Source organism: Periplaneta americana, chromosome 15 (genome assembly GCF_040183065.1).
Source record: "Periplaneta americana isolate PAMFEO1 chromosome 15, P.americana_PAMFEO1_priV1, whole genome shotgun sequence".
Taxonomy (NCBI): domain Eukaryota; kingdom Metazoa; phylum Arthropoda; class Insecta; order Blattodea; family Blattidae; genus Periplaneta; species Periplaneta americana.
This window is the reverse complement of record NC_091131.1, coordinates 170506315-170529424: the sequence shown is the minus strand read 5'-3', so window position 1 is coordinate 170529424 and position 23110 is coordinate 170506315. Positions and strand designations below refer to the sequence as shown.

The window sequence follows — 23110 nt, the reverse complement described above, 5'->3', positions numbered from 1 at the left end:
CTGATCAAGTATTGAGTTAAATCAAACAAAATATCAGTAAAAAAAAAAAAAGGCTGCATTTACAATTACATTCCATAAAATGTACTGTATATCTGAAGAAGTGCAATATAAAAATACGAAAAATGAATTTTAAAGTGTGATATAGAGAAAATCAGATTCAGAAGAACTCTGCCTAACAGAATGTGAAGTGAATATTCAGCTACCAAGTGGCATCTATGTTGGAATTGTTTGTGATCAGTCAATGCCATTTAGATAAACTCAATGGTACATGACTCCAAAAAAATTGTATAAAAAAACTTGACATATAATAAACGTGGCGATGGGGGTGGTGCTGGGAGCAGACAGGGTAGTAAAATAAGAAGGGAACAGCAGGAATAGAAAAAGGAATTGAGTGAAGGAGGAGGAAGAAGGCAGGGAAAGAAAAAAAGAGAAAAACAGTAGCAAAAGAAAAGGAGAAAAAAGAGCGTTTACCTGTCCTTCTCCTGTTAAGTTTTCTGTGTTGCCATCTCGCACTGCCTTCATCACATGTTGGACAATTATGGAATCTTGAAGAATGGCTTTAAGCTTCTTACTTTGTGGATGTTCTATTATCTTATCATTAATAAAATTCACCTGGACACAAAATTGGATTTAAGCAATATTTTGTTTAAATGTCTCTCTACCATTACTGGAAAAAGGCTTTTTAATACATATTACAGCAGCTAATAAAATTTCTTTCAAAAAACGAACATAAAATAATAACCAGAGATTTTCTGAACACTGTTTTGTCCAGCCTTATGTTAATTAGACATTGAATGTTTAGATGCTAAAAAACAGGTTTCACTTAAAAATGTCAAATAACGAGAAAAAAAAAAGCATTAACATTTTGCAACCTTCTACAGCACACAATATTAGTGCCAGCGAATTTTAAAGCTATTAATAACTAGTTAATTTTTATTTCCATAGGTTGAATTTTATTGTAGGAGGAACATGCTGAAAGTAACAAGTAAGAACCTTTTATTGTTGAAGCAGCAAATACAACAGAATTGGTAAGCTGTAGAAAATCAAAATAATTATTTTTTTATTTAAATCAGATATGATTATTAAAAATGTTCTGGCACTTTTCTAATAAAGTTAACATATGCATTAGGTCTCGACGAACACCTCAAGGTCAACACACCATTATTTCTGTGAATCTGTTCTTAAAATTGCAAAAAAGCACATTCCACGAGGCAAACCAAAAAAATACACCCCATTCTGGACAGAAAACCTGAAGTTATTGAAACAAGATAGAGATAAAGCAAGAACCAAAGCAGAACATAGCAAAACACCAGAAGATACTCAAGATTGGAGGAAGAAGACTGCCATTCTTAAAAAAGCAATCATAACAGCAAAAAAGAACAGTTTCAATAAATTTATTGAAAATATTAATTACAGAACCGGTAGCGCTAAAACATATAAATTTCTGAAGAATATTTCCAATACACAGGAAAATACTAGCCAACCTATTATTCATAATAGCAAAACACTAACAGATAGTAGAGATATAGCAAACGCTTTTAATAAACACTACTCAAACTCTCACAGATTACATCCCAATATCAAAAAAACTGACAATTTTATCAAAAGAGAATTACATAAAAATAATAAAAACAATATTACTAGTACAAAACCTGAAATATTTCATAAAAATTTTACTTCCAAAGAATTAACTCTAGCTATACAAAATTTAAAAACCAAGAAATCTCCTAGCCCCGACAACATTCATTCCGAATTTTTTAAACATCTGGGGGAAAAAGCCAAGTCTGTACTTTTATCCATTTTCAATTTATCATGGAACACCTCAATTCCTGCAGCTTGGAAAAAAGCAATCATTGTACCAATTCACAAAAAAGGGAAACCTGCTCATGATGTTAATAGTTATCGACCAATAGCACTATTAAGCATGATAGCAAAAACCATGGAGTCCATGATCTCCAACAGATTAACTTGGTATTTAGAATCCCAAAATCATTTATCACCAAGACAAGCCGGTTTTCGACAACTACACTCTACCAATGAACAAGTCATACGCCTCGGCCAAGAAATAAAAGACAGTTTTAACAAGAAAGAAGATACCTTGGCAATATTTATTGACTTTCAGTTAGCATATGACTCTGTTTGGAGAAATAAATTATTACTAAAGCTCCAGAAATTAGGTATCTCTAGCAATATGTTCAGATGGATATCAGAATTCCTTACTCAAAGATTCATTGCCACTAAATTCAATAACTCACTTTCTAGTTACAGATGAACATATCGAGCTCTACCTCAGGGCGCTGTCCTCAGCACAACTTTATTCAATATTTATATAAATGACTTACCCTCCCTATTAGAGGAATCAAACATGAAAACAGCACTATTTGCAGATGATATAGTTTTGTGGACTTCCGGATCTTACAGACATAGAGACAAAATTCAAAATTCTGCTCTTAAAGCTCTAAATCAACTACATGAATGGAATACATCAAATTTGATGACACTCAATTTAAGCAAAAGTAACTACCAAATATTTTCACTTGGTAAAAAAGAAAGAGAATTCAATATCCAATACAATGGCCAACACCTTCCTAGGCCTTATGAATCCAAATATCTTGGAGTTATTTTCGATAGTAAGTTAACTGGAGCAACCATTTGAAATACATTTCTGAAAAAGCTCGTAAAAGATTCTCCCTTCTAAAAAGACTAGCAGGAAAGAAATGGGGATGCTCTAGGAATACTTTGAACACTATATACAACTTGTTTATACAGCCAGTGCTGACATACTGCGGAGAAATTTTAATTACTTCACCTTCCATAAACGACATAGAACATGTTCAAAACCAAGCTCTCAGACTCATTACTGGTGGAATCAAAACAACGCCAATAGATTCTATGAGATTCCTCACTAATATTAACAGCATCAAAATGACAATAGAAGAAAAACCACTGATTCAATATGAAAAACTTATCAGATTACCAGGTAACAATTGGCATTCATACAGTCCTCTCTGTAGATTGAAAACTCAAAAAAGTTTCATATCCATGGTTCAAGAATTAAAACAGAAAATCAATATCCCGAATTTAAAAGAAAACTTACAAATTAAACCAAACCCTTTAACTCTATTAAATATAGAATATAATCTAAATTTAACAGAAGAAATACTGAAATCAGAAGTAAACACTGAAATGCTGAAACAATTGTCTTTAGAGACAATTAATATTAGGTACCCTCCACAAAACTGGCTTCATTTATACACTGACGGATCCTTGATCTCCAGAGAACAAGGTGCCGGTGCAGGTGTTACATGCTGTCTCTTCTCACTTTATAGATCTCTTGGATATGGAATAACAAGTTTCGATGGTGAAATCATTGCAATAAGTGAATGTCTCAGGAATCTTCTATGCCACATCAATAAATTTAGGAATGCAGTTATATTGTCAGACTCCAAAGCAGCTATTCTATCAATAGTCTCTAAACACACACCTTCATCTCAAACAGCAGAAATAACTAAAATGCTCTCTTAATTAATATCACTCAATAAAATAATTGTATTCCAATGGATACCATCCCATTGTGGAATCCTGGGAAACGAGAATGCAGATGCTTTAGCAAAGAAGGGCAGCACTGCTACTTACAGACCTGTTACTAAATCTACGTATTACTCTGTGAAGAGATTTATTAAATCTACATATTTAGACTTCAACAAACAAAATTTGATAACTCAATCCCAAGGGAAAAAATGGAACTCTCTGCATCAAAATCCACAGTTAATTCCCGATTTACCACGAAAATCGTCTATAGCTGCATTTAGGTTGGCAACAGGCCATGATTGTTTGGCCAAACACCTGCATAGAATTGGAATATATCAGTCCCGTAACTGCCCATTGTGCAACTCAAACCAAGAAATGGATTCGGAACACCTCAAAATCTGTGCTTCAGTGGCTAGTCATGATAATATCTTTGAAAAATATTGGAGTGCAAGAGGTCAAATGACTTTATTGTCGAACGTCTGGCATTAGAAAACAACAATAACAATAACATATGCATTAGGTAGTACATGTTCCTATATTTCTAAATGTGCTATTTTAAATACTAACAACGTTCATTGTTTTTTATCATTCACTTTAACACTTGAATAAAACAGTGTCAGTATCAGGGGCGGCTTTCAAAGAGGGGCTGCGGAGCCGCAGCACCCCCAGACATTTGTGGCTCTTGTTTCGTTTTATTTTGTGAAATACATTTATAATACAGTCTGTATTTAGCGGCTCGAATTTTTTAAAAAATTTCGCTCTCATTGACATGCACGCAATCGTTAGTGAAGTCACTTCCTCCCCTGGTGCTGCCGGAGCGAAACCAGAGACAAGGACTATAGTGTGAAGCCACTTCCTCCCCTGGAGCTGCCAGTCCCATCTCGGATGCTTCACACGTTAGTTTTACCCCTCCTCCCTGCTGCCCCTTGCCGTGAATCCAGAGTTTCCAGGCGCTGCAAAATTTGCAGCAGTTTGTCAGTAGCGCGTAGTTTTAAATACATTTTCTTTAATGTTGTGAGTATAACAAGTGCAACAATGTTTAATTCTGTACAATATTTACAGTCTATTCAGTTCAGTACCTTAACAATTCAGGAGAAATGTGAAATTAAGTGCCCATCAGTTGAATCTCATAATGGAAAGAGCCGCTAAACAAAATACAAAGGCTCGCATATTTTTTTTATAATTTATCCAGTATCCCTGCTTTCTTCTCTCGATCTCCACACAGTCTGTATTAGATTAATGTGTTTCAAAGACAATTCCATCAGCTGGGGCAACAAGATGGATTTAAAATAAGAACAGTAAATGTTGTTCATGAGAAGAAGGAGCCATTGCTAGAATGTTTTCAAACCTTAATGGAATCTGAAACATCTAACATCACAATAAATGAGGCAAGTGCCCTGCTGCGTACTCTTGAATATCCTGAATTCAATTTCTGGCTCAGTTATTTTTTTTCATTTATTGATGTATCATGTATATATATTATACAACAAACTACAACATCGCCAGTTAGATATTTCTAAAGTTCAAATCTGCATATAAAAAATTAAATTATGGTTTATTTAACGACACTCGCAACTGCAGGGGTTATATCAGCGTCGCCGGTGTGCCGGAATTTTGTCCGCAGGAGTCTTTTAAATGCCGTAAATCTACTAACATGAGCCTGTCTCATTTAAACACAACTTACAAGATAAGGCGCATGGAACTAATCTTTAAATAAAGTAAGTTGCTTGGTTTATTTTTGTATGCAGCCCCCCTTAACTCAATACCCATGAGCCGCCACTGGTCAGGGCACTGAAGATGACACCACACCGGTGTTGAAATGGGGGCCTGTCTGTCATAAAGGTAAATTACCTTTTAAAAAAATTGTAACAGTTTTAACGTTTTAACTCTAGAGAGTTTCATAGACTAATAACATTGCTTAAAATATGTCTTCATTATGTTGATATACAATTAAAGGTAAAGGAAAAGTTACAGCAATAATAAACTATCCTCAATACATTAATACTTGTGTTATGTTATTAGCTTAGCTCTGAGCAAGATATTATCTAAAGTTAAATTGTTATTCCATAAAAAAAATTAAACTATTTAGATAGATTATTATTATTATTATTATTATTATTATTATTACTACTACTGCAAAAAAATTAATCAATCAAAAGAGCTTATCACACTGTGTATAACATTTCATTAGAAATACCAATATGAATGCTTTTTCTGTCCTTAATTTAGGCCTAGTTTAAGTTTTGAGTGCACTATTCAAAATGTCGTAAAATTCTTTATGCTCGACCATGCCGAAATGTAGTAATTATACACCTGGTAGCAGCCCTTTAATGGACCTCATTAAAGTACACCTATTCATTAAAGTTCATGTGTTCCACCAATCAGAAAATACCATTGTAGCAATATGAAAGTGCAAGTGTCGATTATTCTCGGATATGCAATCAAAAGACAACAAGGAAACATCACAGAGGCTGGAAATCCAATACTGTCGCAGAAGGTTATGTTCTGTTACTAAATAATTAGCGTTAATTGTAAATAAAATTCAAATAAATTCAATTTGTCATCTCGTTTTTCAATGTTTAAATCAATTTCAAGGTTATATCAAGATTAATGTTCATTTTACTCTCTAGATTATATCAAGGTCAATGACATTTGTTCCTCGGAAAAAATCAATACTTTCGCGTCTGCGCACATCTCACAATTTAAGAGACATTGCACAAGGTCAGTTCCGCTCCCCAGTCAGATAAGAATAACATGAATACTTATGAATAATTTCAAGTTAGAAATATAGTCGAGCATAAAAAGTCGTATGAAACTTGCTTATAATGGTAATTAAGACGGTCGTATGAAAATTATGAAACTCGCACTTGTTTCATAAACATACTCGCGTCTTAATTACTACCAATATAGGCTCGTTGCATAATGTACTATTCCACACTGTTGATGATGCAATGATTGTTACCAAATAAAATTGAAAACTTACATCTTTTTCAGATTGTTCTATCACATTGGTGAATATAGTGAAAAATAAGTTCCACCAATCATAAACACTCAATGCTATGTGGCCCCTTGAAAAGTGGTAGGTTGGCTTGAAATTTTAAAATCAAATTGAAAATTTGAGAGCCAAAATTACCTTACACTAATTCCTGTCCTTGCATTTTCCTGTAAGGCATAATTTACTGGATTCTTTGCTATCAACAGGGGGGAACTTACCGGTATTAAGCAAGCAGCCAAATGGACATCAACTATAATCAGGGTGCGAATTAAGACTTCAAATGAGGGGGGGATAGAATCCTAGATAGAAAATATCCTACATAAAATTATTATTATCTTCATTCGATACGCTCAACGTTTGGTCGCACTGAGTTGCATGTCTTGCATCTTGATCATAATAATAATAATAATAATAATAATAATAATAATAATAATAATAATTATTATTATTATTATATCCATGAGCAGGTTTAAGATAAGATGTGTAATTCCTAAGTTATTTATTGTTGTCAGCTTGTAAGTGATGATAAATACATCAATATTATTTTTTTGCTTACTTTATACTGTACTTTATAAAGTATACTCGTATTAAAACAATTATATTCTGTGAGGGGGGGATAGAAGCTATCTCTGGCAGGGATGTAAATATAAATTTATGAGAGGGAGATAACTTTCCAACAGGGGCGGAAATCCCCACCATTCCCCTCCCCCTTCCCCGTTAATTCGCACTCTGGTTATAGCTGAGTCATCCTAGAATTATATTTCCTCACAACTTCAGAATAACTGAGTGTTCCCAATTTATCAACAAGTGTTTTCCAAATAAGTACACAAAGTAAAAAAGGCAATTGATGACCATGAAGAATTTACGCCAAAAATGGAAAAATAGGGAATATAACACTTATAGCCGATTTCATCAAGCTTTACTATGTTTTTAATGATTCATTAATTTATTTATTGGTTCATTAAATTATTTTTATAGCTCACCAAGCATCTTCAGCCCTAAAGGACCAGTAAAGCTATCGCATCAGTTTAGTGATAGAAATTGTATGTATGTATGTATGTATGTATGTATCCAATGCCTACCCACTTCACTTCACGTGATTCGGGTTCCGCATATTGCGGATAGATGGCAGGACTGTGATCCATTTACCCTAGTTGCACACCACTTTGGCGGGCCACAATGTACATGATGTGTATCTGTGGAGAGTTATGTCGTGTACTAGGGTGAGAGAATGTGTAAGTGTAGTGTCTGGAATGAATGATGATGATAAAGATTTAGGGAGAAGGGGAAACCTGGTGCCGGCATGTAGCCTACTTCTGTCGAATAGCACCAAGGGGGCCATGAGGCATAACGTCCCCATCTGACAGACGAATCACTATCAACAGTGACATATGCCTTCTCTTCATATACACTGCGGAGAGACTTGGGATTTAACCCAGGCATATTGGTGCACAATCTAGTGATTAGAAGTTGCACACAGCCATCTCTCCTAGTCCTGACGTAGAAATTTTACATTAAAATTTATGAACATTTCTGACCCCGCCAGGAATCGAACCCAGACCAGCTAGTCTGGAGGCAGACACACTACCACAGAGCTAACTCGGCGGACAGTGATAGAAATTTCTGTCCTCAAATTTTTAATGGTTCATTAGCTGCAATAAAAAATGGTGGAACGTTTTGATGCAGAATTGTTACATCTGTAACTGCTCGAAAATCAAGAGCCAGATGGAGAATTTTAACCATTTAAGAAAGGATCATTTTGAAAATCTGAATGACACAAATTTCACGAAAGATAACACATCGTGAAGATCGTTTATTTATTTATTTTAGTAGGTTATTTTACAATGCTTTATCAGCATCTTAGGTTATTTAGCATCTGAACGAGATGAAGATGATAATGCCGGTGAAATGAGTCCAGGGTCCATCACAGGAAGTTACCCAGCGTTTGCTCATATTGGGTTGAGGGAAAACCCCAGAAAAAACCTCAACCAGGTAACTTGCTCCGACTGGGAATCAAACCTGGGCCACCTGGTTTTGCAGCCAAACACACTAACCGTTACTCCACAGGTGTGGACATGAAGATTATGGTACCGGTACTCAAAATTTTAGAAGAAACTGATCATAGGTTAGAATATCATCAGAATGACTGAGACAAAGCTGAAACTAGTCAATTAGGTAACATACAACTTAATTCTTATTTTAACACATGAAAGTGGTTATTATAACTACGTCATTCATTTAGTGTTCTGCCCAAGGGCAGGTCTTTCACTGCAAACCCAGCTTTCTCCAATCTTTCCTATCTTCTGCATTCCTCTTTGTAAATTCATATGATCCATATATTTTAATGTCGTCTATCATCTGATACCTTCTTCTGCCCAGAACTCTTCTCCCATTCACCATTCCTCCCAGTGCATCCTTCAGTAGGCTGTTTTTTCTCAGCCAATGACCCAACCAATTCCTTTTCCTCTTCTTGATCAGTTTCAGCATCATTCTTTCTCCACCCACTCTTTCCCACACAGCTTCATTTCTTATTCTGTCTGTCCACTTCACATGTTCAATTCTTTTCCATATCCCCATTTCAAATGCGTCTAGTCGCTTCTCTTCACTTCGTCGTAATAAATATTAGTAAATTAATACACAATGTACATTCAAACATAACAAAACTTAATTGGTATAGTAACTTCCATTTATTAGAATTAAATTTACGCACACAGGTTCTTGACCCCACTATCTGTTTCGAAAGGAACCTAAATCAGGCCACCGAAGTTGATATTGAGAAGAAGTCTATATATGAACCTTGTCTGCCGTATCTTTCTCAAAAGTACAACGTCCCTCTTAAACAATGGGTTGTCATTGGTTTGCTCTTTGGCAGTAGAGGTTCTATTACAAAAATCACATGGAATTATCTTAAGGAACTTCACATTCCTTTTGATTATGTAATGTCTATTCTTATAAATATTATCAAGGATTCTCTTCAAATATTACATCATCATCTCTATTTCAATTAATCCACTTATGTTATTTCCCTTCAACAATTAACTTTCTTTTTTCTTAATGTTTCAAATCACATTATGTTGTGCACGTTTATTGTATTCAGGACCCTTATGGTCACTCAAATTCTTTGAGCTGATTATTCAATGAATATATAAAATAAATACAGCATATTAAGTAGATATTAAGTTTCTACTTTCTTTTTCTACTTTCTTTCAGCTCTGCAACTGTACTTCATACTACAGTAAATCCATAAGTCTCTAATTTTTTTCATTCTGGACAATAGATTTGAAGAATATTATCTATACCTAAATTGAGTTCATATAGTATGTATCATTCCTCCCTCAAATGATGCGACCACTGGAATCAGGAATGCAACAATTACAACAGCTATAACAACAGCAGCAGCAGCAGCAGCAGGAATGAGATGATAATAATAATAATAATGATGATAATGATAATAATGATGATAATAATAATAATGATGATAATATAATGATAATGATGATAATTTTATAATAATAATAATAGTGATAATAATGATAATAATAGTAATGATGATGATAATAATAATAATATTAGTAATAATAATAATAATGATAATAATAATGATAATGATAATAATAATAATAATAATAATAAAACAATAATAACAATAAGAATAAAAAATAATAACAACAATCATATTAATAATAACAATAAGAATAATAATAATAATAATAAAAATCATCATCATCATCATCCTTCACGAATTAGGCCTCTGTAGACCTGTTTCGGCCCCATCTAGCAGTCTTCTTAACGGTCTTCCTGGTCGACGATGTCCTCTAGGTTTATATTGCATCATAATTTTTGGGATTCTTGAATTTTCCATTCTTCTTACATGATCTAGCCAATTGAATTTGTATCTGGTGATTTTTTCTTCTACTGACTCTACTTCTAATTGTTCTAAAATTTCTTCATTCCTTTTTCGGTCTAAAAGAGTATATCCTGCTGTTCTCCTGAAAAATTTCATTTCTGTTGCTTTGATTCTGTTCATGTCTTTTTTCTTTAATGTCCAAATCTCGCTTCCGTATAGAAGGGTGGGTAATGCTAGTGTATTATATATTTTTATTCTTGTAGATTTTTGTACTAATTTAGCTTTTAATGTATTGTTTATTATTCCTAGAATTTGTGTAAATTTGGTAATTTTCTTGTTCACATCTTTTTCATTTTGATAAGATATTTCACAACCCAGATAATTGAAATTTTGCACTTGTTCGAGGCATTGGTTATTGTGTATTATCTTACTTCTCACTGGGTCTTGTCCTAAAAATGCCATTACTTTTGATTTTTGTGCTGAAATTTCCATCCCAAAATCTTTTATATTCTAGAGCAAAGTTAAAAAGTAAAGGTGATAGTGTGTCTCCTTGTTTTAGCCTGTAGTGAATTGGAAAAGCATCAGATAGAAACTGGCCTATACAGACTCTGCTGTAAGTTTCACTAAGACACATTTTAATTAATCGAACTAGTTTCTTGGGAATACCAAAGTCAATAAGAATATTATATAAAACTTGTCCTTTAACCGAGTCATATGCCTTTTTGAAATCTATGAATAACTGGTATACTGTATCCTTATACTCCCATTTTTTCTCCAATATCTGTTGAATACAAAAAATCTTATCAATAGTCGATCTATTAAACCTAAAACCACATTGATGATACCCAATAATTTCATCTACATATAGAGTTAATCTTCTCAAAAGGATATTCGACAACATTTTGTAGGATGTTAACAAAAGTGATATTCCTCGAAAGTTAATACAGTTAGTCTTGTGCCCCTTCTTAAAAATAGGTATGATTATGGACTCCTTCCATTGGTCTGGTACAATTTCCTTTTCCCAAATCGCAAGTACAAGCTTATAAATTTCGCTAGATAATGCACTTCCACCCTCTTGTAGTAATTCTGCTGGAATTTGATCAATACCTGGAGACTTGTACTTTTTCAGATTTTCTATCGCAATTTCGACTTCAGAAAGTGTGGGTTCGGGTATAAATGGCTCAGCAGTTTGTATTTCAATTTCGTCCCGATCATTTCCATTTGGCCTATGTATATTTGGTAATTGTCCAAAACAGTTTTTCCATCTATTCAGGACTGTCTGCAAGCAAGTCACCATTCTCATCCTTGATCACGTTTACTCTTGCCTGATATCCATTCTTAAATTCCTTTACACTCTTATATAAATCCCGAATGTTTTTATTCTTACTATCTGTTTCTATCTCATTCAGTTTTTCCTTCAAGTAATCTCTCTTTTTATTCCTAAGTGTACGACTGCTTCCCGTCTTTCATTGAAATAATTATCTCTATTCTCCTCAATTGAGTCCTGTAAGAATTTCAATTTTGCCTGTTTCCTTCTATCTACTACAATGGAACAATCTTCATCAAACCACAGCTTCCTTTTCTTAGTTTCATGATAACCTATGCTCTGCTCAGCTGCAATTTTGATATTATCTCGGATATTCTCCCACACGTTATTGACATCTAACTCTTCCTCATCTCCGTCGGACGTTGCTAATACGGCAAACCTATTTGAAATTTCGACCTGATAATGTTGCTTACTTTCCTCGTCCTTTAATTTCAGAATATTGAGTCTACTAATATTAACTTGTTGCTCTACTCGCCTGGCTACTGATAGTCTTTCTCTTAATCCTCCAATCACCAAATAATGGTCAGAATTACAGTCTGCCCCCCTGAAAGTTCGAATGTCTACTATACTAGTATGTTTTCGTTTATCTATCAAGATGTGATCTATTTGGTTGTGTCATTCCATAACTTAAAAATGATTATTTAACATGTGAAATAAAAAGGTAGAATACTTCAAAATGAACGCGAAATGCATATTTCACTTCACTTAGTATATGCAAAGCATACAAAAGCCTAAATTAACCAAAGCTAACCTGTTGCAGATTCGTATATGTAAAGCATATTTAAAAAACCTAAAATAACCAAAGCTAACTTGGCACAGATTCATATATGGAAGGCATATGAAAACACTAACCTAATCTGTCACAGATTTCCGCACTGTAGAACTTAGAAAAATGCAAGTTGGAAGTTTCAGTGTTGCATGCTATAGAAAAGCCAAGTATCCAAATTTAAAATTACTGTAAAGATTTTCGGATAAACGAATGACGGTAGGCCTATCATTCGTTGTTGGAAATAGCACAGAAAACTGTTACAAATTTGTGATGAGTTCTACAATGAAGTTAAATTAGTGTGAATAGTTGATGTATTACCCCAGATCACATAACAGATTGATCACCCTTACGGGCTTTGAAGGCAACAACTTTCACTATGCATCTAACGACAGTAGAAGAAGACTCTCATTTGAATTGCATGGAGCAACTATACTTCTATCTAGCGGTCGTTACTAATCGATCTTGGTGGTTGTTCTCTTCTTTATGTTACCGTTTTTAACATGGGGATGGCCAATCTGTTATATACATGTGATCAGGAGTAATACTTACAAACACCAAGATGCCCTCCAAAAAATGAAAATATATTTAATTTTTCGCATTTGATTTTTTTTGGCGTTTCGTGGCATTCGAACGTCGTAGTTGGTAGTACTTTTCTGGTAGTTTTCGTCCGCACTTTACCCCCAAAAATCACAAAAACACAACAACAAAAAAAAAAACATAATAATTTATCACCTTATCAAATAAAATTCAATTCTCATTGAAGTCTTCAACGACAACCACTTCACTTCCAGTATATGACACAGGCTTTAAGGCAATCTAAACTTAAACCATGCAGGCAACAAGGAACTAAACCAACACTTTGTCGTACAGTCAACTGTGCATAAATAAACCACGTCTTTATACTGAATGAAATTCTCTTCGGACACTTATTACACCATAACATCTACAGAAAATTCAGTAAGTAATTTCTTTAAACCACAGAAAAAACAGTTTTCTCCTCAACATTCAACACAATCCTTAATCACCAGCGAAAGAACTAAACCAAAATCGACACAAAATTTAATAAATAATTTCAGAACACGGATTCCTTCCTTTCCCTCTTACTTCAAAGTTCCAACCTTGTGCACACAAAATAAATCATTGGCACTGAAAAGTGCCTTTTCGTAAGCATGATGATGCGCATTCGACAAATGCAGACAAATCTACAATGTAACATCACTCACGTCAAACAACCAGGAAGAACTGACATCATTATCCATTCAAAATTAATGAAAATTCTAGAATAAATTACAACTATAACCAATCAAATCGAAAGAAAATCATAAAATGACAAACTTTCAATAGCTTTTGCCATCAGACACAACATAACACCACTCACGTCAAACAACCAAGAACAACTGACAACGTCATTATCCATTCAAAATTAACGAAAATTCTAGAACAAATAACAACTATAACCAATCAAATTAAAAGAAAATCACGGCGACACTTTTTAAACAAAATGGTGGTATAACTCTTTGGAAGGTACACATATAAGACCTATTCAATTTTAACTCCCTATTCTGGGTGTTCCTTCAAAAGTACTCGGATATTCAAAATGATACGTTTATCTTTTAATATTCACCTTCAAATTTATAACTTCATATTAAACGCCTGGTTAAGATAAAATATTTTCAATGCAGCAGAACTTTTGACATGCAACATTATAGGTTAGATTTTCAATGGACACAATAACTACTTATAAAATAAAGACTTAAATTTCTGTAAACTCGACCTCGTAAGAAGAGTAACATGAAGAAGTTACCACATACTTTCGTATCTAAAATATACATAGCATAACTACCATTTGATATATTACACACCAAATACACACGTGTTTACGTGCCCTGCTAATACTTGTTTCGAATCGAATCTTCCGATCAGTGTTGCCAACTCAGAATTCCATTTACCGCTGCACAAGCTTAAAAAAACCGCTAAACTGTACTTGAAAAACTCCAGATTTTTCTCAACACATCACTTCCATATTTAAAATACAAACTATACAGCTTTAGGAACTGGAGAATTTTATAAAAATATAGACTAAATTATGGAAAGTGTTTATCACTTCTTAGGCAAAATCTGAATATTTTGCATTCAATATCACCTTAAATCATCGAGTCTTTTACTTACGTATTCTTCGTAAAATACACAATACACTTCCACGCAACAGTAGTGAACAGAGATTCCAATTCTAACCCTCTTGCTTCCGCGCCTTTCGCTCGACTAACTGTGCCAGTGTTGCCAATACATGAATTGTATCCCCGTCAATATAACACCACAGTCTAAGACATACAGTCACGAAACTTCAACACTTTTTCTGCCAACATTCGCGACACTAGCGCCCAAGCGGCAGGCAAGGCACTGGCCATAGTCTCGTTCAGCCAGCACGTGCTTTGAAGGGATGCGAGATGTTATAATAACGTTTTAATCATACATCGGACTAAAGGCAATGTGTGCAATGACGAAAATTGCAGTAACAACAAGTTTAAATCTCCGAATTTGTCGTTCTTCAGATTCCCTAAAGACCATGAGAAAATCATAACTCAGGAATAACCAATAATCCACGTTGTAGGTAGCCTACGTATTGTGTTCTATAAAACATTATTATTACTTATCAGTTACCTATTTGTATGTCAGGAAGGAGAGTTTAAATAAAAACAAAGTAAATACCTGTTACAGTATATTATTTTTTTGTAGAAATCATATGTGTAAATGTGTAACCATTCCGATTTTGGATAATGTATCTACAGTTTTTAATGCAAGTAATTCCATACTTTTTGTATTCGTGTTTTTTTCTATATATTTTTCAAAAGTTGAACGTTATATTGCATTCAAGTAGGGATCATGGCGTTAATTTTTCAAGAATTCATGGAGTATTGTAAACCTTTTGCAAAATATTCACTTCTTGAATAAATCCAGACTGTGTCGATAGATTTCTGATGTGTTGGTGTAGATTCATGTGGCAGACGTATTAAGTTCTCAAGAGCCTTTTTAAATTTAATATAAAAAGCAATCTTTTCTGTAATAATTTGCATGACTGTTATTGATGTTGATTTTACATTCCCAGTGATTATTTGAGCTGTTCAGAGCAGAAGTGGTGTAAGTCAAAATTAGGTAATGAGATTTAAAGTAAATATTCTGTAAAATACAGCGCAAAGTAGGAATTAATATATCCTTCGTGCTATTCGTGCTATTCACTGACTACTAATAGTTTAAATAAATTCAATATTAACTGCTACTTTGCGCTGTATTTTAAAGAATGTTTACTTTAACCCTCATTACCCATTTTGACTTACACCACTTCTGCTCTGAAAATAAAATTAGGCCTACATTTTCTGAGTTAATTGAAGTCACAATTTTCTCAACAAAATTGTATGTTCATTTATTTGTTTTCACCTACGTCATATTAACAGTAAGGGCATGTAAATTACGTATTATATAGGTAGGATAAGTTAAAATTAGGCATTATGTGTGAAAACTGGAAATGTAATGTAAAATGCGGTAAACTTGCCATAAACATTTAAACCATAATATCAGCACTATTTGTGACTCAAAATAATAAAGAAAATACCGGTTCTTAAGAAATGAAAAATAATAAACTTCATAAATCAATGTCTGTCATATTAAGGTTTAAATCTTCCCCTTTTTTATTTTCAAGTTTACCTCAGCGGCCGAGTTTACCCCAATTTGCGGTATGGAAAATAGTTAATATCTCAGGAAATAGGGAGAGGCGTTCACCACGCAATGTAACCTACAATTTTGAACCTACTAATTTTGACTCTTCTCACAGGAAATATAGAGTTCTAATGATTCATAAATATATTCAGGAATGAATTTAATTAACCATCCACGTACGAACAATTATAGTATTTCAAACCATGATACGTAAACAGTTCCATGATTCAGTTGTAAGGAGCAGAAAGAATTACGTTTATTCTCAGCTTCTGAAACTTGTAGATTAACTGCGTGTGAAATTCTTCTAGGATTCTAAATTAAAATTAATAAGAATCATATACACTTACTGTATAGCATAAAAATATAAAACAAATTACGCAAAACCCGTTTTCTGATATGTTATCATATGTCGTGTGCACACTTTTAACTTGCCTGCCGCTAGAGGGCTACTGTCGCGCCAGCTGTCAAATGTTGGCATATTTTATACGTATGAGTTGCGTGACTGTATGTCTTAGACTGTGATAACACCTGAAAATCCGTCAGAATCCGTCAAAATGAAAAAAAGAATAGGATTCAATATAAATAAATATATAAGCAAAATTTAACACAATTTACTTACTAATCCTGATTAAAATAATAATTCTTCAACATCTAACTTGAATAACAGGAAATCTGAAACAGGGGATTCTTAAACATAGTACGGAACAGGCAGGGCTGTTCAAATAAATAGTAAAATCTCTCAAAAATTAAACAATTAAGAATGACAGGAGCTAAAATTGTCAAAAGACAATGTAAATTGTAACTTCCGCCAGAAAATCCGTCACCCGTCAAAGCCATTTTTTCCCCGTCTGCTACGTTGAAGTTCCGTCAGTTTTGACGGAATTTCCGTCCTGTTGGCTACACTGAACTGTGGCCAGTGTCGCCAACTCAGAACTCCATTTACCGCTGCACAAGCTTAAAAAAAACCGCTAAACTGTAGTAAAAAACTCCACATTTTTCTTAACACATCACTCAAAATTTGAAATACTACAAACTATACAGTTTTAGAAACTAGAGAATTTTATATAAATTTTATATAAATGTCTCATTAAAAGGGGGGAATGTCTCAAAAACGTTTAAAGATTATTATTATCATTACAAGAAAAATTATAATAAAGTAATATGTCAAGCCAAAAAAATGCACAATGATAAATTTATAAATTCAGCTGGGAACAAGTCAAAGGCTATGTGGAAAGTTATTAAAGATGAACTGGGACAAAATAGTAATGACATAAAGAATATCAAACTAAAATGTGATGGTGGAGAAATATGTGACCCCAATAAAATAGCAAACATAATTAACGATTATTATGTAGGTATCGCAGAAACTATGCTGGGTAACAGTACACAGATTAAAAACAATAATATAACAAAACACAAGGATAATTGTAATAGCATATTCCTAAATCCTACTAATGAAACAGAAATTACGGAAATTATTAAACAATTTGGGAATAAAAGATCATCTGGCATAGATGGGATTCCAGATTTTATTATCAAAAAATGTTTTCTAAATATAGTTACTCCTGTAACTTTCATAGTAAATCTTTCACTGTCAACAGGCCAATTCCCAGACAGTTTAAAGATGGCAAAAGTGAAACCCTGATATAAAAAAGACAACAGACGGAAGTTCAAAATTATAGAGCAATCTCCTTACTCTCTGTTTTTTCTAAGATAATAGAAAAGGTTATGCACAAGAGGCTTATATCATTTTTAACCCAACATAATATAGTTGTTGTAACCCAACATGGATTTTGTAAGGGTAAATCAACTAATACGGCAACTATAAATTAAAAAAAAAAAAGTATATAAATCTATCGACAAGAAAGAAATAGGAATAGGATTATTTTTAGACCTCTCAAAAGCATTTGATCTAGTGGATCACACTATTTTGTTGGAAAAATGAAAAACTATTGGAATTAGAGCTTGGCACACAGTTGGTTTACTTCCTATCTGGAAAACCGTGAACAAAGAACAGAGATCACTTGTAAAGAAAATGGTAAAATAATAAATTATCTGTCTGAAAAAAAGCGCTTAGGGTATGGTGTTCCACAGGGCTCAATTCTTGGACCAATTCTCTTTTTGATATATATAAACGATTTAGAGTCATACATCAGTCATGGAGAACCAACTTTCTTTGCAGATGATACCAGTATCTTTTTATCAGGAAAAGATGTCAATACGATGGGTTTTCTTATAGAAAAGACAATAAATCAACTAGTAGAATGGTTTGAGAGAAACAGACTGGTAATCAATAAGTCGAAAACCATAGCCATTTCTTTTCATCATTCACAAAATAATAATTCTGAGTGGCCGGTCATAGAGTATCAAAATGAAACAATTCAATATTCTAACAATACAAAATTTCTTGGTATATGGCTAGATGAACATTTAAAATGGTCCGTACACCTTCAGGAACTAGGGAAGAAATTAAGTAAAATTTGCTTTGCCTTGCGATTACTAATAAGAGCATCATCTATTGAATCTGCTGACACATTGCACTTCGCATGCTTTCACTCTATCCTAACGTATGGTATAATCTTTTGGGGTAATTCACCCAATGCAATCCAAATATTTAAACTACCAAAGAGAGCTATTAGAGCCATAATTCAAGTGTCTCAAACTACCAGCTGCAGACCATTCTTCAAAAAATTACATATCTTGCCATTACTCTGTATTTATATTTATGAAACCTTAAATTTTATCAAATATAATTTGCATAGCTTTCCTACAAATTCAGACACACACCAGCACAATACAAGAAATAAAGATAATATTTTTATTGAAAGTTTTAACACAACTCTATATAAAAACAGTTTCATTCATGCTGGTCTTCTTATGTACAATAGCCTACCAAATTATCTTAAAGAAATATCTGCACATCAGAAATTTAAGAAAGCTCTTTATAAAATTTTAATCAAAAACTGCTTTCACAGTATGAATGAATTTATTGAAAACTGTCATAACTGAATAGAAAAAGAACGCCTTACTTCAAAAAACTTTACTTCCTCTTTTCCAGATCCTGACTTCGAGAAGGATGTCTTCTCATGAAATTGAAATTGACTCCTGACTTCAAGAAATACTGCAAACAGGACTTATAGCCGAAATCGACCGACCTGTGGTTTTTTTCAATCAAGTTCCAAGTTTTTAATATTTGTATTTGTGTTGCATTTAATTATAGTTATTACTTTTATGTATATTATGTAATTAATTATTAGTTTGTAAATATGACATGTCCCATATCATGTATATGATCAGTGGATGTAATAAATGATTATGATTATGATTAGAATAAATTATGGAAAGTCTGTATCATTTTGTAGACTTTATGTTCTATGCAAAATCGTCTTCACCCTCGTACAGGAAGGAAGCTGTACGGCCCTGCAACTCACGAGATGAGTCTCCTTCATTATCCGACTTGTATACAGTCATTTTTAGTGGGTTATTTTACGACGCTGTATCAACATATCGGATTATTTAGCATCTGAATGAAATAAAGTTGATAATGCCTATGAAATAAGACCAGACTGCAGCACCGATAGTTACCAGCATTTTCTCATATTGAGTTGAAGGACACCAACCCCCAGAAAAAAACCTCAACCAGGTAAGCTGTCCCGATCGGAATTTGAACCATGGCTCGAGTTTTATAGTCAGACGCGCTAACCGTTACTGCACAGGTATGGACACAGCCATTGTACCTAAACAGAAGAATCATACTCGTGTCATGTTGCTTATGAAAATATTTTTGTGATAAGATATTGTTTTTAAGTTACTATTATTATTATTATTATTATTATTATTATTATTATTATGGGATATTGTAGCTCTCTTTATTAAATCAAGCGTCAGATCTGAAAAATTTGCTGTTTACAATGTCATGCAAATTTTCGTTAATCAGGTTGTTTTTCCTTCAGTTTTTTAGTCAAGCTTCATAATTTTTATATTATAGTTGCATTTCTGTCGCATCCTGTGATTGAGGTTCTGGCTGATATGCAGGCCTACATCTATTATCAGGCAGCACATCTCACTTGACGATATGTGTCAGAGGAAGAACAATTGTTTGTATGCATCTGCAGTCTGACTTGTGTAATATGTAGCTAGTCGGCGATGTATGCAATGGAGGGGAAAATTAGCTGGCCACCCTACCCCATCATCTCCTGACATAGCTGCCTTATAAGCGGAGCCATCTTGGTATCACTTGTGATGTTCAGACCTGTCTTCGGACAGTTGACTAAACAACAATCTGTAATATTTTCTTTTACAAGCCAGATTTTCATTTTTCAAACTCCTAATCTGTTCATTCTTTTTCTATAACTCACCTTTCCATTAACCATTCTCTTGTGAAACGCAGCATGTTAGCCTAGGCACTTAAAAGAGTGGGGAAAATCTTATACACTACAATGGTTGTCCAGCAAGGAATTTATGTACTTGAATAGGTTTTAGTAGTTGGCCTGCACTGTTCCCGATCATTTGTCAGAAATCTTTATCCCTAACTTGTACTTTACCGATTTGTATCTGGGCCCTACTCCTTTCCGAATCCCTTTCTCTGAAACCAGCTTTCCAGAACAGTTGTTCCTAATGTTGGTACATTTTCTGAAAGGAAATTTTCAATTAACCATTATAATCGCATGAGAATTTATGAAATACTTTGGCATTGCTAAGTAATACTTACATTACTTTATAGTTCGAGGTAAAAAGTATTGTGTTTTATTCACTAACAAAGAAAAAAATTCAGAGAAAGCGTAAAATAGTTAAGTAGTAGGTATTCCTTGAATGGGAGGGATGAAATCGATATTAGCCTACATCCACTTGTGTATTAAAAATAATATTTGTAAGGCAGAGAATGCAAGTGACGTCGAGCAAAGCAATATTCTGTAAAAAGCCATCACTTTCAGCAATGGGTAACTTCGAGTGTTTAAGAGTGGCAAACTATCATGCTACTTTTTTTTCTACGAATAGAGAAGAAAGAGTGGTGGTGCAAGTAGTAATAAAACAAAATATGAAGCATGCAGCCCAAGACCATTGCGTACCTGTAATGAATTACGAGTTTCTTCCGGTGTGATAAGTATTTTGTTCCAATGGGAAAATTTAAAGAAATCAACTCGAAGAGGGAGGAGACATAATCAACCCCCAAATCCGACATTAGAAGATGTTTCTCATTCCCAACAGATACTAAAAAAATTCTTCATGGTGAGAGATTCCTGTTATTTGACTCATATCTACAGGGAGATAGTAATAAAGGCCGGATAATTATTTTTGACATGAAATTAAACTTACAATTTTAGTAAAAATCACAAGTTGTTTGTAGATAGATATTATCAGGGCTAAAAGGCCGTGCTCTGTTGGTGCTGTTGCTACCATACATTTCGTCCTGCTGTTCTGGCAGACATCGTCGTGGTGTGGCAAATATCTCCTTAGCATGCTGGGAATGACTGGAAATGTGGCTGGTTGCCTTACGGTATTTAAAGTCAGGATGGATCATGGCTCGCCATTGTCGCTGCTGCCTGCACCAGTGGTCGTCGTCATGTTGTGATGAGTTACCATCATATGATGAGCTATCGTCCTATAATGAGCTCATCACAACACATCGACCCTGGTGTAGACCGCGGCAACAATGGCAAGCCGCAATCCATCCCGACCTTAAATATCGTAAGGCAACCAGCCGCAGTTCCAGCATGCTAAGGAGATCTTTGCGCTCCTGTGTGCCACACCACGACGATGTCTGCCGGAGCAGCACATGAAACGTATGGTAGCAACAGCACCAACAGACCACGGCCTTTTAGCCTGGACAAAATCTATCCCTGTAACGCTGACCATGAAAGCCTACATTCCATGTTTGTAGATAGCTTTTTCAAGATTTACTCCCTCTATATTTCAGTCAATAATATGTAGGCCTGTTACGTAAGCTTATGATTTTTTATTATTTCTAACATTTCTACTATTCGGAAGAATGACTTTCGGAATTTATTTTCGGAAATGTGAAAGTAAGATTATAGCCTTTCGGAAACATAGGCATTCGAAAAAATGTAGATAAGAATAATTGGTTTGCACTTCATGGAATTAAATTTCAAACTGTATACAATATATTTGTTAATAGTTTTATTTTTAAGTTAGTGACAATTAGGTATGCTCATCTCTAACTCACTCACCTCTTTGAAATATAATTAGGTCTGTTTCAAACTTACTGTGCAAAAACAGTTGGAAGGAATTTTACAAAAATCTTTTCCATCTCAACAACAAATTTAAATTATTCTTCAGAACAGAAAAAAAAAAGTGTTTCCTCTGCAACTTTGGATGTGTATGAACCTTCTAGATGTTTCATAGATACAGTGGGTGTTTTGATCCCACAGCGGATATACATATTGAACAATATGCTTTCCGTGTTTTCTGAATTATACAACCGCATACTTACATTATACAAGGAATTCAATTCACTATAGTTCAGGCCTGTCACAGGATACCTCATTTCTGCGGAAGTTTTTATTTTCTCATACTTCGTTGTGTAGCGTGTGATGGCATCCGAAATTACCTTCTTTGTAGCTGCTGTGATCGAGTGTATGTTTTATATTAGAAAGCATCATAATAGTGCAGAAAACGCATCTAATATCCAGGGTGCGAATTAATGGGAGGAACGGGGGGGGGGGATTTCTCCGCTGCTGGAAGGTTATCCCCAGTGAATAGGGATTATAAAGAATGGACACTTCGCGTCGGTACCTTTGATGTAGCCGGACTGATTTCAATGACCTTCAAGCCAGCTAGAGCGTCAGATTCTGCTTTCTCCCTAGAGTTGGCGCTGACATCACTCCAGCTAGCAGTCGACACAGCGGAAATATAACACATATAATTAACACATCTAGGTACATTATGTACTCAAATAAAATAAAATGG

The 23110-nt window shown here is 34.1% G+C and overlaps 1 protein-coding gene across 2 annotated transcripts in view; it reads right to left on the bottom strand.

Annotated features, from left to right (window-relative positions):
* The window catches only part of LOC138715531 (DNA-directed RNA polymerase I subunit RPA1-like), a 53613-nt gene extending 39286 nt beyond the window's left edge, over positions 1–14327 (bottom strand). Inside the window, exons 1-2 of one of the 2 annotated variants that reach the window (XM_069848573.1) lie at positions 14244–14327; positions 472–612 (exon numbers count right to left, since the gene is read on the bottom strand). In XM_069848573.1, coding sequence (XP_069704674.1) covers positions 472–522 — 51 coding nt within the window. In that variant the 5' untranslated portion in view covers positions 523–612; positions 14244–14327. The remainder of the gene's footprint in view (positions 1–471; positions 613–14243) is intronic. The other variant, XM_069848572.1, reaches the window with a different exon arrangement.
* Between the last annotated feature and the right edge of the window lie 8783 nt (positions 14328–23110).